At 37.8% G+C, this 18376-nt stretch overlaps 1 protein-coding gene across 1 annotated transcript; it reads left to right on the top strand.

Annotated features, from left to right (window-relative positions):
• Nucleotides 1–4010: 4010 nt before the first annotated feature.
• On the top strand, nt 4011–13793 carry LOC149833493 (V-type proton ATPase subunit C-like). Its single transcript, XM_090015158.1, has 11 exons — nt 4011–4324; nt 4481–4549; nt 4672–4799; nt 4907–5006; nt 5279–5346; nt 5470–5611; nt 7667–7783; nt 8018–8143; nt 11430–11513; nt 12702–12781; nt 13533–13793. The coding sequence occupies exons 1-11, from the start codon at nt 4205–4207 to the stop codon at nt 13627–13629; spliced, it is 1131 nt and encodes a 376-aa protein (XP_089871284.1). The 5' UTR covers nt 4011–4204; the 3' UTR covers nt 13630–13793.
• The last annotated feature ends 4583 nt before the right edge of the window (nt 13794–18376 follow it).

Genomic DNA, 18376 nt, shown 5'->3' with positions numbered 1-18376 from the left:
GATAGCGGATCAGGTCTTCTCATGCTTTTCGCTATGAACGGCATTCCAAACTACGTTTGGACTACATTTGGTTGGCTTGTTGGTTTTGGTTCATGTAGTTGTGACAAGGGTTTAGGTCCATTAGGCTCTCTGGACCACTCACTTTGCACATGTGACCTAACCTGGGATTCTCTCACCACATCATTACTCAGCTGCACCGTTTGCCTCAGGTGGAAATGATGCATCTGAAAATGTTATTGGGGCAGTATGAAAAAAAATTCAGGCGGTGGACTCATGCAAATTAAAGCTGGCGTTTGAACACCATAGAGGGTAGGGGTGTCAACAGGTCGGGTTCGGTTCGGACTTAGGTAGAATCAGACTTGGATTACATTTTTGGGTTATGGTATTGAGTTCAGATCTGAGTCTAATCGGGTCTACTATAAGAGAAACCATTCCATACCTGGACCCGATAAAAACTACATGAACCAGACCCAGACCATACCTGGTAAAATAATATTTTTTTATCATTTTTACATTGAAAAAATGCGGGTCTTAATCGAAACTCGGGTCGGGCCCAACTCTGGTACACAATTTCACAAATTAAACCCAGATCCATGTATTAATCAGACCTTCCACACGGGTCTTAATCAGGTCTTCTTATTTATCATCATACACATAATCTATAGGGTTTAGGGTCAGGTCTAGGTAAACCCAACCGGTTGACGCCCCTAATAGAGGGCCAGAAAAGGATGGTCTAATCTGTTGGGCACCAGCGATATATGATTACCATCCAAGTTTTTTGATGCGAGTGCCATAGTCAGATAGGGTTGCAGTTGCTATCTTCATCTCCTCCTGTTTTTTCTTTTTTGTTTAATGTGTTGCTATGCGTTTCATCAACACCACTATAATAATTATATTCGGGTTGACCCAACCCGACCCGAGCAACATGGATGCGGTTTATATATGAAAATAGATATATAAAATGGTTTGTTGCACTTTGCAAGGATGATGACTACGTGAGTACGGTGCTCATGTGTGTTGGATAAGCCAGTTGCTATAAGAGAAAACCCCAATTAAGATATGGCCTTGTTCATTAAAAGAATTTATGTCACTGCATCTCCTTCCTTTTGCTACCTTCTGATGTATCCACGGTACCTTAATTGGACCTCCCTTACTTTATTTATATTCACACTTGTTGGTCGAGATGATGGCCTCATCCAATCTACCTGAGCACCAAATTCATGCAATCACTAATCGTTATATATATATATATATATATATATATATATATATATATATAAAGAGAGAGAGAGAGAGTAATGTGTAGCTTCAAAACTATTTATATCCTATGCCGTCTCAAATCCCTTTAAAAAACATACTTGAATATTTTTTTATTTAATTAAAACTCATCTATGTGATCTCTATGCTTTATTTAGCCAAAAACATTCATTAGTTTAAACAATTTTCATGTTTTGATGTATTTCTAGCTTAACAAAAAAATCAAAGTCTATGTTATATTAACACCTTATTAACTAAAAATCAAGAATCCTTATTAAATAGATTCCCAACTAATCCAAAGCATAATTTTTAGTGAATAAGTAATGATAAACACATTTATAGGTTTGAATTAAGCAAAACACATGAAAATTAACTTTTTGAAAGGGTGTGGGATGGTCTGGGAAATAAACAGTCTCTGTATATATATGTAGATATATAGAGAGAGAAAGAGACAAAGAGAGAGTATGTAGCTTCTAAATAATCGCCAGATTCGCCCTAAACCATTTTACATGGCTTAAAAACCCATATACGGTTTGCGTAATCTGAACTTACAGATGTATTCTATATAAATTACTAATATTAGAAAACATCATATAGATGAGCGATTTTCAGTTTTAGATGTGTTTTTAGAGCGATCGAAACTATCAATATAGATTTAAGTATAGATGAGTTTTATTTTCATTGTTGAGCTTTAGTGCAATATGAAGATGAACCTCCGGATTGGCTAACTTCTTTTGGGTCTATAATGGACTTGATTGGTTCACTTGTTCCATCTATAAAATAGATTTAAGTATATTTTGCATTTGGATTCAAGTATGAGAGTTTTTTCCAAAAAATACACTTTTTGATTGAAAACATTCCTTTATGGGGTGGCCAAGGAATGAATATTCCTACCAAGAAAAAAATTATTTTTACACTCCTCACCTATCTCACCGCCACCATCACCCACCATCTCACCGTCACCATCACCACCACCACCACCACCACCATCACCCTCTTTTTCTTCTCTCTCATTTTTTTTTTACATTTTCCCACTCTGTTTCAAATATTTTTTTTTTGTTGAGAATTTCTCAGGCAAAACTTTCTTTTCGTACGAGTGTTTTCTCTCTTGCCCTCGTGGAAGGGAGTTTTGTGATAACGATAACATTGCCATTTATTAGGCTAATCATATGCCTCTGACCGGATTATGTAATCAGACCTACTTTCATAGGTTATCATCAAGACAAGACGGGATAATATCTCCAACCATTGACAGTCCTACAATTAGCGATGTCATGATTTTGAACTGCACACGTACGGCATACCCAGTTAGTTATGTAAGCCAATTAAGTTGGATCAATCAATGGATTTTCCATCCGAAACCCAGTCATACTCCACCCACATCTCATACGGCCTTATCTGATCGCATCAAGTGTATTAATGTTGTCAGTATCATTGCGAATCAGCTGATTTGCTTTGTATTGCTAAAATATCGATTCGCAACTGACCCGAATCAGATTTTTTAAATAAATAAAAATGCTAAAAAGGTACTTTTTAATAGGCTTAATATAATTTTAATATTTTTATGACACATGCCATCTGCTGATTAAAAGCTAGCCGATTAAAGGCTGATTCAATTCGATTCAGTTGAGAATCGTTACGGGCCGATTTACAACATTGATCCAACCCGTTGGCACCCCTAGATCACAACGTGAGACGGTGGGGCAAATATCGTCCAGTTTTTTTTCAAAATATCACAAGAAAATACATAGTACTATAATATTTAAATGGCTAAGATATCAACGATAATTTAAATTTTTTTTGTTACTATCATTTAAAAGAAAGTATCACCATCTTATCATGGTATTTATGTTTACATCACCTATATCTAGGGGATGTCAATGGGTCAGGTTTAACCCAGACCCGAACCCTATAGGGTTGGCGTTTGGTGATAAATAAGAAGACCCGAAGGGTCCAATTAATATATGGAGCTGGGTGTGGTTTGTAAAATTTCATGCCAGACCCGTGCCCATCCCGAGTTTTGATTAAGATCTACAAATTTTCAATGTTCTACAAATTTTCAATGTAAAAATAATAAAAAATATTATTTTACCAGGTATGATCTGGGTATGCTTCATGTAATCTTTATAGGATCCGGGTATGATTTTGTTTTTAGTGGGTCCGATTAATTAGACCGAGTCTTGACCCGGTATCATCATCTCAAATCAGGTTTGTTTATGATTCTACATGAGTGCAAACCAAACCCAATGCACTGGCACCCTACCTATATCTCAAGAAAAACTATCCTATTCTATTTTTGGTATATCTTTTATTTTTATATTTTTAATTTATTTTTTGTCAAATATCTTAAAAGAAAGGGAAAATTTTTACAAGAATTTAGTCGTGGTTATTTTGCCGTTAACTTTTGTTAACATATCATATATTAGATGATGGGATCCAGAGTCCCAACCAACCGATAGGATCAGCTCACATTCTCATTCTCATTCTCACCTGAACGTGAGCCATTCAGATGCATCAGTTGGATGGCTAGGATTAACATAAATCTCCACCAGCCCAAGTCCAAGCTGCCGCATCCGTAAATACTAGACCCGATCCAACACGTCCGGTCGCTCTCAAAGGTCCGACCCGTTTACATCATCCACCGAGAGCAGATCAGGTGATCTGTCATTCGCCGTCCATTTCTTCATCCCACAAGGACCTCTTGTCTTGTGGACGGTGAGGATGCCAAATCACTTTTCGAAAAGTGATTTGGCAGATCACTTGATCTGCTCTCTCATCCACCCCCAGCAGAGCCCAACGGCAAAGGAGAGAGAGAGAGAGAGAGAGGCTCAAACGGTGGGCTCTTCTTCTCCTTCGTCATCGTCTTCTTCTTCTTCTTTCTGCACAGTAAAGCAATCGAACCGTTCCTTCCATCAGATCACAGTGAGAAAGCGAGAGAGAAATAGCAATGGCAGCGACGTCGAGGTATTGGGTGGTCTCCCTTCCGGTCCAGGACTCTGCTTCCCTCCTCTGGAGCCGTCTCCAAGAAGCCATCTCCCGCAATTCCTTCGATACCCTCCTCTACAGAGTAATTCCCTACTCTCCCATTCAACCCCTAATTCTTTAGGGTTTTCCTTCTTCTTCATCTTTCCCTCTTCGATCTCTCTTTCTCCTCTTCTGAGATTTTGATTCGATCTTAAGGTTTTAATTCGTAGGCAGAACTGAGAATGCATGGTTTATGCAGTTCCACGTTCCGGATCTCAGGGTCGGCACCTTGGATTCCCTTCTCGCCCTAAGCGACGATCTCTTGAAGGTAATCGATCCTTCGATTGTGGAATTTTCTTCTCTTTCTCGATCTTTTCCCCTTTTCGGGGTTCGATTCTTTTTTATTTTCGATCTTAGAAGGGAATATTGACTTTTGTGGGGTTTGCGCAGTCGAACAGCTTCGTGGAAGGCGTGTCGCACAAGATACGGCGGCAGATCGAGGAGCTGGAGAAGGCGACGGGCGTTGACACCGGGGCGCTCACAGTGGATGGAGTTCCGGTCGATTCCTACATCACGAGGTGGTAGTCGTGGTTTTCTTGTGTGGGATTTGGAGTAGATTTGATTTGGAAGAAGGACAGATGGGTGTTGATGATGATTGTTGTTTCTTTGTTTGGGAAAATCGCAGGTTTACATGGGATGAGGCGAAGTATCCGACGATGTCGCCGCTTAGGGAGATAGTTGACGGCATACACGTTCAGATTGCGAGAATAGAAGATGATCTCAAGGTTGCTACTTTCCGTGCTTAGCCTTCATTTGCTTTGGTGAATTGCAAATACTTTGTCATTTTCTGTTGCTCGATTCATTTTTTGGTGTTATCATTGTTCGATTACTTGTGGTGGCGGTGAACACTGAATGATGTTTTTCATTTTGAGCAATGAGTGATTGATTCATTTTTCTCCATTGGCAAGTATATATTTTTCCTCTAGTAAGAATTGGGATTTGTAGATATTTTCAGACATCGGATTTGGCCTTACTTTAGTTTAATCGATGGGTTTAGGTCCGTGTGGCAGAGTACAACAATATCCGTAGTCAGCTTAACGCAATAAACAGAAAGCAGAGTGGCAGGTAATCTGAAATATATCTGAGTTGATTGTTTAGCGGCCATTGTTTCATTTATGTTTTTGATTCTGCATCTAACTGTTTCTTCATTTTATGATGTTTAATATGGATATTTTATGCTACGTTCAGTTTGGCAGTCCGTGATCTCTCCGACTTAGTAAAGCCAGTGGACATTACTGCGTCTGAGAATTTGGAGACGCTTATTGCAATTGTCCCCAAGTACTCACAAAAGGACTGGTTGTCAAGCTACGAGACATTGACTAATTTTGTGGTGAGATCTTTGTTCGTGCTTCATAATTCTGATGGTCATGTAGACAATATGGGATCAGAAGTAGGAAATATTTGTGATTCAAATGTGTTGTTTAATGCAAAATATGCAGAATTCCTGTTTCCAATTTGATGTTTGCATTGCACTTTGCAGCGTATCAATGAGTTCTTGGTTTCTTGTTGTGATAGCACATGTACACAAAAGGAATGCTTCAAAATCCACATAGTTCTAATTCTGTATTGCTATTTGCTGAATCTCTAAACCATTGATTCTCAGAGTGAGAAATTCTTAGAAACAAAAATCTTTCAAGTATAGAAAATATTTGTCTAAGTATGATTGTCAAATCAGGTGCTTCCTCCTTTAGATGAGTTATTTTGATCTTTGCACATCTATGGTTGCAAATCCATCATAATCAGAGTTATCACTTTCCTCTTGGCAATCAAGGTTCTCATTGTCTGCTCCTCTATCACCACTTCTCATTGTGATGGCCAAACCATTCTCTTAAGACTAAGTACACAACAAAATGTAATGGTGATAGTTCTATTCGAGTTGGAAGAATCACTAAAATAGCCACTCAACTTATTTATTTCAATTCATTAAATGTTGAGGGATGTGTATATGCTTTACAGGAGGAAGATTCTAGCATGGGATGGCTATGGAGTTAGCCTGGATGAAAGTAGTGGATGTGGAGTTAGTTTCAGGTTGGCTCAGCAGGGAAGTGGTCGATTGAGATTTCAAGTGGTATTTGAATTTGAGGGACCAAAAATGGAGAAGGCACTTTTGTTATGGAAATTTAACTGAAGGAAAAGTTGTGGTTTTACTATCAAACTGGTTGGCATAGAAAATGTCAATTTAAAAGATGGTACTTTTCTTTTCCTAAATTCCCTTCCACTTCCCTTTGCCCAGTCCAGTTTACAAATCATTTCCATTTAGAACTAATGTTGGGGGATGAACTGGAATTTATGGTTCACTGTTCCCCTTGAGCCAATTAGTAAAGATGATAGAGTGGAGAGAGGAAGATGTTAGAGAAAGAAGGAGAACAAGCTGGGAGGGCAGTACATCCACAAGATATTTGGAGTAATAAAGTATAAAAGATTGGGGCCAACACCATGAAGGAAATTACAGAATGCCTTTAGTCACAATAGGCAATACCACTAGCAAACTGAACAAACTTGGTGTTAGTACCTGTATAGCTGGTAATCTGTGTTACATAGGTGCGGGTGTGGATACGGGTGCAGATTCGGCGATGCGGCACTTTAAAAAAACTTGGGTGCGAGGTTGCAGGGAGGGTATATATATAATTTTTAATAGTTTTAAGTTATGTGTGTGCATTTATGTATTTATATATAATATAGATAAAACTGGACTTAGTTAGGGTTAATTGAATCTACTTTTAGACAGAAATAGACCTCGGTGTGGTTGACTTCACTTGACACAAAGGAAGCATTGTTCAAGAGTCGCACCCGCATGGGTGCGGGTGCGATGCCCTGTTAGAAGAGTCCGTGTTACATAGTTGGTAATTCATATTCGTATAGACTTGGCTCTTCATAATTATGCTACTTTCTTGTTGTGTATGAGTTCTCAGCAATCGTCCACAAGGGCTCCGTGACTTGTGAATGTCACCATGTTGACAGGGCATCACAAGTTCGAAACCCGTGGGTGGCATCCCTTGCCACATGGTCAGTGATTTGGGGTGGGGAAGGTTCCCTTGGATTATCCAAAAAAAAAGAGCAATCCTTTATGGACAGGATTTCTTTTTGCAACCTGTCCAAGTTCATTCTAAAGAGAGAAAGACACAGGTACCACTTATACATTACTAAATATGTGATTCTGATGAAGCATAAATCCAATGGTGCTAACCATATCGACCTGAAAGAACCTATATCATGAGTTCAGCAATTATTTTTCATGTAAATGTAAGCTGTTTCTGTCAAGATTCTGCCATGATTTACTCTTGATTTTCTTTTTCTGTTTCTTAAATTTGATATGAGTGGATCATTTTCATGTCTTACCTACATTCTTGTTAATTAATTATTTACAAAACTGAAATTTGTGCAGGTCCCAAGATCTTCCAAAAAATTGCATGAGGACAATGAATATGCTCTTTATACTGTCATTTTGTTTCGTAGAGTTGCTGATAACTTCAAAACAAGTGCTCGTGATAAGGGATTTCAGGTAAGATTTTTTTTTACCCGAGTAGCTGAAGGAAAAAAGAAGGTTGTCATCCAGTTGAAAAAACTGAATTGGTAACTCAATTGGGATGTCTTGCTTTAATCAAATCAAATCTAACAAATTTCATAATTAAGTTGTTTTTGCTTTGATGTTTTAAAATTTTCAAATGTCTGGAAACACTGTTTTATATCATTTTTATGTGTATGATTGAGTTTTTTATATTTTCATGTGATTTAGATTCGAGATTTTGAATACAACCCAGAAACACAACAGAGCCGGAAGCAAGAGTTGGAACAGTTGATTCAAGACCAAGAATCAATGAGAAGCTCTCTCCTCCAATGGTGCTATACTAGTTATGGAGAGGTACACACTTTTGTTAGGTTTAACACTTAATAGCCTATATCGGATGTCTGATCCGATAAGGTACACGTTCTTTTTACTTGCACTATATGTGTGGAAATTGACATGTCATGCATCTCTGTTGTGAATCTTAGAATGTGAAAAAAGTTTTGGTATCATCTCATAAGAATCATATCACCCAGTGATCCCAATGCCATTTTGGTACTAGCATGGCCAGACTTCTGGGCCATCCAACATGTATAGTTCTGCCACTGTAGTGTTCTAGCCCCATCTATGCTGGAATATTAACTGAATCTCCGAACCTAACCGCTATTTGTTTCTGTGGTATCTCTAGTTGGTATTTGTTTGGATGCCATTCTCACCTTAGGTGATCTGGAGGCAGTAGAGATGGTGTCTTACATGCGAGAAGGTGTTAACCTAGCCAATTCTGGCCTGTTGGCACTGAAATAATACTGACGGACTGGGTGGTATCATATCCTTGATCTGAACTGATGTGTAGTTGTCAGGCATTGGATGTGGACAGTTCTTAGTTTAAATCAAAACTCCAAATTAACTTTTCATATATGCAAGAGCTTCTTTGTGTTTTGTAAACTTAAATATTAGTTATAGAGGACTTATTTACAAATCTGCTTGTTATAGGTTATTACCCATTATAATAAGTTATTAGAAATTTACCTCAACTGAAGGAGTGGCTTGCTACTTGATGCATGAGAAGAAAATTTTTGAGCATTTTGCCTACCGACTATTTTTTTGTATATTTGTCTTGAAGCTAAGTCTAGCAAACTATTCCAATGGTAACTGGTAGTGCATGGAAGAATGCAGCCAGATACATACATGTTTGTGTTCTAGTCAACTGTTTACTGGTTTCATGACCATTAGTGCCATCCATTGGGTGTTTGTCTTGGATCATCCTTATGTGGCAGCTTAGTTCGATTATGACTTTGGACTACTGCTGCGATCTCTTCTCACCTTGTTAAGTCCCATTGTTTTCTGTTCCTCCAACCCTTTGTCCTGGTCAGCTCATTCTTTCAGTATAGCAGTTCCTCCAGATCTCAGATTATCCAGGACTCTCCAAGTGATAGGATGACAAGATGGTCTTCAATCATGTCTACAGAGTTTTCCAAAGTCGGGACCAAAAAGATGGAGTTGGCAGCTTGTCAGTTTCCTGCTGTTCTATGAGTGTTTGTGGTAAGACCCAAAAATGATGATGGAATAGGCCGGGGACGTGGGTAAGATTGGGGTGAAAATTCTATGTGACTGATTTTCGCCTATATTTTAGAGTAGTTTCGCTAAGATGGCAATAATTACTACTGCTTATGTTCATAAAAGAATTTAATGTAGCACTATTCTTGGAAAGACTACCAAATGATAATAAGAAAATCTGAAAGAGCTTTTCAAAATTTTGTTTTTTTTTTCTTTCTAAATGAGATCACTGATTCAGTGGAGTTCTAAGTAATATGTTGTTGATCATGAAAGTGTTCAGCCTGCTTCAGCTAGATGGTTTTAGGTCTAAAAATTGTGGTTGAGCCAGCTTTTTGAAGTCTTGTTTTTAGCATGTTCTTTCCCGCTACTCAATAAGTTCCTTTCTAGGCCTCCAGCCAGGTGCATCTTTTTCTTATACAAGAGCAGGCCACCTGGCTGAAACGAAGTTGGAATTTCTAAGCATCTCTCTTTTGTGTGTGTTTTTATTTATTTATTTATTTTTTATATAAGCTTCAATGGAGGTCTTCATCATTATTGATAATGCAAGATAGCCTCACCAACTGAAATGACCTAGTTAGCAAAGTAAAATATCATAAGACACTCTTAGCAAATTGATGTTCATATAGAGAAATTCCTAGTCTGAAAACAGTACAAATATGCATGATCGGTCAAATATCATGTGCAGGAGCCTTCGGACCATTAAAGATTAGAATATCAGGAATTAAACTACATGACTGCCTGCTTTAATCTTATGCAATTGTGAGTGATCATTAAACAAAATGAACTCCAAAAATCTACAGTCAAGGAATCTGTAGTTCATTCAATTTTTAATGTGTTTCAGTCTTCCATGTGATTTACAGACTTTATCATGAAATAAGATGATCTTCAAAAATTACTGTAGCATTGAAGCTAGGGTCATGGAACCTGTACCTCATACAAGTTTTTTGGTCTCACACTCGATTTAGAGGCAGGGCTTATTTTAGCTGGTACGTATCTATCTGTATTTCCTGTTCAGTTTTGATTTTTTTAATATAAATTCTAAAATATGTTTCTACAGTATGAGAAACTTGGCTTAATCATCATGGTGATAAATGATAAGATGATAGTTCATTGGCCATCAACTTCTTGTGAGATTTTGAAAGTTTTTATTTTTGAGGATTTTATATATTTTTACCTTTTGACTACCAAACTGCCACTTACATACGGATACCAAGCATTTCTGGAGATTCTGGTAGATTCTCAGGAGATATGAAATAATTAGAAATGATAAAGTAAGAATTAATGTGTAGCATAATAAATAAAAGTATTAAAATAAATAGTGGTGATATTGTGGCCTATGATAGTCCTTAAAATCAAGCCTGCATTCTTTAACTGCCACTTGTACAGAAAAGGGGCATTTTGATGCTGACAGAACAGATGAAGTAGATTTCAGGAAGGAAACTGAAAGACCTTTGTAGAGCTATATACACCTATCTAACCTTGTTTTTCAAACTCAACCTGTCCAGGAAGCCTTTCCACATAGACATTCTGAAAAATCTCAGCTTTTGACTGTAACCAGCAAATGAACATGTCAATGGAACAGTAACATTTCCGTTAGTAAATTAAATACTGTGATGATATTTTAATAATTCTATATACGAACAAGATCATGATAAAATTAATTCACTGAGAAGTTTATATCTGCTTTCATGCTATTGTCTCAAAACAAAAAGAAAACTGCTTTTATTCTGTTATAATAGTGGTAATATCAAAGATATTTGTGAATGTGCTTCTCTTGCTTGAATGCGGATCCTACAACTGCGTGATTACATGTAGGTTTAAAAAAGCTCCAGAAGTTGATATGGCTTGAGTTTAAGTAGTTCATGTTTTTTGTGTTTTAGCCTCAAAGAATTTTGAGAGCTGTTTGACATTTACCAGCTTGTAGATCATATTCTATGGATTGAAACTACCTTGAACTTCAGTTCTTGATTTTTCATTTTTCTGCTTTGTTGTTGGCCCGTGTGGAGAATCTAGATTGATTTTACTGCTCTTTTTCTTTGAGATGCTTAAATTTGACTATTCATTAATGCATTTGTTTATTCTTCAGGTATTCAGCTCATGGATGCACTTTTGTGCTGTTCGTGTTTTCACAGAAAGCATCCTTAGATACGGCCTGCCACCATCCTTCTTGGTAAGTGAAGTGTGTCACGAGTGGCACAGAATCCGAGACACAAGAGAAAACAAAAAATAATAATATTTTGATCAAAATAAATGAAATCCAAATGCATTGTCATAATGCATTTGGCTAAATATAACAATCCATACAAAATCAAGAAGAATAAGAAAAAAATATTTTTATTAATGAAAAATATACGACATTTACATAGCAACCTCATAACTACACATGCACACTATTTACATCCATCCTCTTTTAACTATACAACAAAGAAATAAGCAAATATATAGAGGAAGATATAACGGCCATTAAAGATAGTTCTAACAGCTAGTTTGACTAGTCAAACTAGCTGTTAGAGTAAATTCCAATAACTAGTTTGACTATTCAAACTAGCTTTTAAAGCAAATCCCAACAGCTAGTTGGTCATTAAAAAATGACCAAAAATAGAAAATTGAAAATGTCATTTTGATAATGACCAAATAATAAATAAAAAACCTAATCTAACCTAAAGCATAAATTAAGTATACTCAACCTAAATCATAAAAGGTACACATAAAATATACTTAACAATGAAATACACAGAAAATATACTTTGGTATACTTTGAATACAAGGAAAAGGAAATACAAGAGAAATAAAAACACAAAAGAAATACCTAAGTACACCTTGGTCTACTTAGATATATACAAACTATGTCACAGGGATTCGGCTAGACAGGTGCCGCACCCGCGTCGACGCGACACGGGTGCGCACCCGGTGCGGTCAACCCGACCCTAGGTGCGAACGCACCCAGGGTCATTTTGGTCCATTTTTTGGATTTTTTTTTTTAAAAAATTTGCCCTATGAAATGGGCTGTGGAATTTTAAAAAAAAAACTTTGGGGGGGGGGCTGCCCCCCTATATAACCCCCCGCCAGGGGCGCCCCCCTTGGACCCCCGCACCCAGGGGGAACCCCCGGACCCCCCTTCTCTCTCTCTCTCTCTCTCTCTATATATATATATATATATATATATATATATATATTTTGCCGCACCCCCGCACCCAAGGTTTTTGAAAGTGCCGCACCCGCACCCATCACCCATGTGACATAGTATACAAACTATTCAACCTATACAAACATTACATGTGTCTTAACAAAGTGATCTTGCTTTGAATTGTTCTTACATACCATGATCATATTGACAAGATGTTGGTGTCTTAATCAGGCTGCAGTATTATCTCCATCAGTTAAAAATGAGAAGAAGGTTCGAGGTATCCTGGAAAGTCTATGTGGGAGTGCAAATAAGTAAGATTTCAGTTTCCCTCATTTTCACCTTATGCTTCACGTAGTAGATCTATCTACTCATTACTTTATAATTGTATAAAATTGAAGTTCTTTTTTAACCAAGCTGTGGCATATAAATCTAGATGCTTTCATGATACAGTATTTTCTTCCTCCGTCTTTCTTTCTTATTTGTTATTCAATTTTGCTTGTATTTGTTTGCTCTTTTGGATAAAGAATTTGGGGTTAGGATATCCCTACCAGTACATAAAAGAAAATACAAGAAAAGGCCCTATATTACAAATGGATCTGGGAACCAGTCAGGGAGATTAATCTTTCCGCGCCCAATCTGGGCCCAAAATTCATCTCTTAGATGTTTCCAAAATCACTTGCTTTGAATCAGGTATCTCTTCCACAAACTTGATCCACCAACTAAACTCCGTTCAATCCTCAGAATATGGGCACTTCTGCCAGCAAGCCATTAGAAACCATCTCTATGGTCTCTTATGGTGAGACCAGTGGACTGATTTGCTTGTGAACTGGAAAACTTGCACATTATGCACTTCTCTTCTGCATGTCTTGCAAAGCATTCTTTTGGTAATTGGAAAGATCAGATTTGCCTTGGAACTAATGTTTCCATCTACTTTAGTTTAGTTTTATTTGTTAGCTAACTTTACAATTAGACCACCTTAATTCCTACCTTGTTGATGATCATTTGTCAGTGAGTTTTCAGCTTTGCATGCCTGTCTAACTAAAATTATTCACGACATTCCAGCACCTTCTGGAAAGCTGAGGATGAAGTCACGCTGGCTGGTGTAGGAGCTGAAGCTGAGGCGCATCCCTACGTCTCTTTCACGATTAACTTCATGTGATTACCGAAAATATCTGCTTATCTTTTTCTGATTATGTCAAAGGAATTTCTGAGGTATTTAATTGAAACATCGAGTACATGGTCTGCACTGTATACTATTCTTTTTCCATACGTGTAAAATCTTTCCAAGATGCAATATTTATTACCACTGTAATTCTTAAGGATTTTCATTTTTTTGCATCGTGAATCCATGACTATTGGTTTCAGGGTGTGATTCTGCTGATTATTGGTCATGTTAGTCTAGGGCTGTCTACAGGGCATATTTTGGTTGCCCAACCACCCTATGGTCCTATCTGTGTTGGGATGAAAAACATTGATATGGGGACAATGAGATTAGCAAGGAAAATCTGGTGGAGTACCAGTTCCGATGTGGGTTTTCTGTAAGACCCCATTGTGGGTTATATAGTAGGTTTGTTTGTCCCACTAGATCTGATTCTATCTGTAAGCCTGTACGAGCATACATATGTGCAATAAAAAAAGTAATATGGTGAAACCTGGGATGTCTGAAATAAAAGAGATTTTTTGCAAAGGAATGAAAGCCGTATGTAGAATTGGACCAATGCCGAAGGTCGGTTCCTCATCATTGTCCATTAAGGTCACCGAAGTCAGGAGGACCAGATGATATTGTGATTTGGATTAAATCCTAATCCATTTCATATTATGTATAATTTTGTTTTTCTTTTTTGTATAACCAGGATAAACCACCATTATGGTTCTTGTTACAGGTCCAGACCCTGTTTCGGTGTCTGCAGTGCAAAACTCCAAGAGTACCCCCCCTTGCTCACTGGGAAGAGTTTTCCTTAGCTTTGACCTTGCGGCAAGGGTCGCAGACCCTGAGTATAGAACTCTTGGCGTCCTTCAACTTAAATGCCTTAAGCTGACCCACCTAGCCAGTTGTTCAGAGCCTTTGTGGACGGACAGAATCCCTCAAGAAATCACAAAAAAATATTCTTCCTCAGAAACCATCGTGTGTGAGAGATCCGGTGTTAATCCCTTTGGTTCGTGCATGGATAATCTCAGGATCAGGTCCTGATGACATCATGATAACGTTTTATAAAAAAGGGTATATATTTAAATCAGTCGATTGTACCTATAATCTAGTTGGAAACTCATGATGCAGATTGTTTTAACTCAACCTAAACTTGTAGAAGTGTTCAGCATGGTAGATTTAGTAGAAATTGGCTTGGATTTTTTTTTATTGATAAAATTCAGTGCATTTGCAATAGTGAATTTTTGCATCACCAGAAAAACACGAGCTGACTCATGTAAAAACATTTCATGTTATTTATATATAGTATATACATTTCTATATATTATACTTGAAAATATATATAACTTTTTATAAATTACAATTAATAGTTCATATTTTATGTATGTATTTTTCATTCATCCTTCTTTTTTATATATATTTTATGCATTCTACCTTTTATATATTACACAAACTATATATTATCCATAAATATATATATTATCTATACGAACACTATCGAGCCTAGCCGAGCTGAACACCTTGTGTTCGGCCTCAACTCGTTTAAGCTAAACGAGCTGCTCGTGGCTCCTCTTGATAACTATACGAACTGATCACAAACGTGTTCGTGATAACCCGAATCGAGCCGAGTCACGAGCTGCTCTGTTGGTTTACCAGCCCTAAGTCTAGGCAACAACGAAGGCAAGGACATAAGCACCTAGTGAATAAAATACCTATCCGAGGTCCACACAATAAGGGTCGGTTACGGTGGGCATAACATTTAAATAAAATAACCCTTGTTTGTGTCATAAACAAATGTGTAGTCATGTAACAGGCACATATTTCCCAGTGAACATGTGGTCTCAATATTTCTTTTTGTTTCTTCATCATATTTCCTGGTGAACATATGGACTCAATATTTCTTTTTATTTCTTCATCCTGGTGTATTATATGCAGAGGTGGTGGGATTCAAATCCCGGATTAGAACTTGAGCTAATTGGAGTTGTGCAATCTGAGCATGACTACACGGTGAAGGATTACAAGATGAATTAGAAAAAGATATCAATCTCTTTGATGTATTATCATCACTTTATGTCAACAGCTTCTCTCGGAGAGAGAGAGAGAGAGAGAGAGAGAGAGAGAGAGAGAGAGAGAGAGAGAGAGAGAGAGAGAGCATTTTACAGGGAATCATCCAAACCATCAAGTTCAAACATAGCTGCTTTGGCAGCCAAGGAAATCATTGTCTGAAAAGAGAAAAGGGTAAGTTGGTGCGAAAGATGGTGCCGTGCTATTTAGTAGTCAGTTGCAAGCGTTATCTAATGCCCTGTGGATGTGTCTACAGGAAAGCATGTGTTGCATCCCCATGAAGTGTTTGCCATAGTCTTTTGTAGTAGAAAAGGTGTAATGCACCAACTTGTTTTGCCAAAAACCTGGTTTTTGCATTGTAAAATTTTGGTGTATTGTCAACCATCGATTTTCAATTATTATTTATTATTCAGGGATGAATCGAGCTCGCGCTCGGCTAGGCTAAACACGAACACAAGCTGAGTCACGAGCTCAATCCACTAGTAAATGAGCCGAGCCCGAACACACCCTGTTTGGTTCATTCGGCTCGCTTACCAGCCCTACCTAGACTCATGAGTTCTTATTTGTGGGTTATTCTTTTTTTTCAAGGGATAAAACTCCCCAACACCAACTGCACATTGGCTGGCCTCCGATTGGTAAAACCTAGGGATGGCAGTGGACCAGGGGACGGGGACGGGGGACAAGGTCTCCACCGCAAATCCTAAACTCCATCCCCGCATGGGTTTTGATTTTAACTTCCATCCCCGTTTCATGTTCTCCATCCCCGGTCCAAACAGGCCGAGGCAGCGCAGGGCCCCGTTTCCTCATGGTCCAATGCCATCCCTAAAGAAGGATCGGGGGCGGGGCAAGGTGGGGATCGGGATGGGGGCAGGACGGGACCCTATTTCCCCCCTGTCCACTTTCATCCCTAGTAAAACCCTTGAGGTCCAACCTGCCAACTGGAGAGCACACCCAGCTTCCACCTTGCTGCAAGGGACGCCACCTATAGGTTTTGAATTTGTGATGATCCTGTTAACTTGGTGACATTCACAGGTCGCTCCTACCAGATGAGCCCTTGTGGGCTGCTGCCTGGCATGTTTTTTACCCACCTTAAGGGTTACAATGAGGGTCATGCCCATGAAGATGGATTGACCATATTAACCTTACTCTCACCATCATTATCAGCTTTATCCCAATTACGCTGGGTCAGCTTCATGACATCATTGGCAAACGGCCGCGAAACTCTAGGCGCATCTTATGAATATGAGTTCCTTTGAAAGAGAAATAAAGATGGTTTTAGAAGTTCATACCATATTGACAAATATCGAGAGATTTATGAAAATTTCGCGATAATATCGTGAGAAATTGCCTAAAAGTTTAAAACGGTAATTTTTTTGTGAGATTTTCAAAATATAGCGAGATTTATGAAAAAACATAAATACCACAATTTAAATGTGATATTTACATTTTAAACGACTATTTATCGTGAAAAAATCATTTATTTTTATTTTTAAATAATTTTTATTAATATTTTCTTATAAAAATATTTTATATATTTTTTAAAATAATTTTTTTATTGCCGAGATTTTGCCGAAAAAAAATGCGAGATTTATGATTTTTTTTTTATTTCTCACGAGTTTTTTTGAAAAATGAGAAATTCCGTTTGTCACTATGGTTCATACTTTTCCTAGAGCCCTGGCAGGATGAACTGCTGAAAGAAGTGGCATGGCTTAGGCTTCAGTTTTACCCTTGAAAGAAGTGCACCACCATCCCATTTTCAAAATGGTTATAATCGAACACGATCACCATCTCCTTAGCTCGATATTTCAGATCAAAATTTATACTTTTCCTTCAGCATTTAAGGTTAGTTTTTTTTATAGGAAAAAAGCTCAGAGTAACATTTAAGGTTGGTTGATTCTGTTGGGCTAATAGAAGTGAATGGCTGCATTTTCATATCTCCAGCTTGGTATCACAAAAATGTTAATGTCATTCAATTTTGGTTGTCTAGATAAAAAAAAAAACAAGGAAAAATAAGATTATAATTTGGGTGCATTTTTTGTTTAATATTTATCTATGATAATTGATAAGAAGGAATAGACTGGTAAACAACCCTATAAGTCACATAAAATCCCTTTTAGATTGATGCAAAGTATCTTAAAGCCGTGGGCCAATAAACTTTTGTTGAGTTTGGAATCACTGACTTTTTGTATGGCCAAACAACACTTAGAAAGTGACTTTGGGGGGGAACCCACGTGGTTCAGCTATGCGATTGAGGGATCATCTAATGAAAGCAAAAGGTTTGGTGTTCATTCAAAATCAAATGTCAAAACTATCTTATTTATGCCAAAAGTTGTATATGATGTGCATGTCCACGTACTCGAGCAAACAACCCACAAACTTTTGACCCCTCAAATTTATTGTTTCCCTTTGATTTAGGATCAAGGTTGGACAGTATGACAACAAAAAGATATTCTCCCTTTTTGAGATACATTGAATGGTCATAACCAAAGTGCAGTGCTTGGGCTGGCTGGGCATTGCATGCAGGCAGCAGGCACATTGGAGCCATACCAGCAGGATCTCCACAGGCCATATGGGCTAGGCTAAGAAAGAAAAAAAACCCCATCACCTATGGAACATTGGTTGACCCTTGAGGTCCCCTGCCCACCAAGGATTATACCCAGCTTGGACCTTGCAGCAAGGGAGTGGTCTTAATTTG

The sequence above is a fragment of the Nuphar pumila genome, chromosome 7, assembly GCF_984573655.1.
Source record: "Nuphar pumila chromosome 7, dmNupPumi1.hap1.1, whole genome shotgun sequence".
Taxonomy (NCBI): Eukaryota; Viridiplantae; Streptophyta; class Magnoliopsida; order Nymphaeales; family Nymphaeaceae; genus Nuphar; species Nuphar pumila.
The sequence above is the reverse complement of the archived record's forward strand: the minus strand, read 5'-3'. Positions and strand labels throughout refer to the sequence as shown.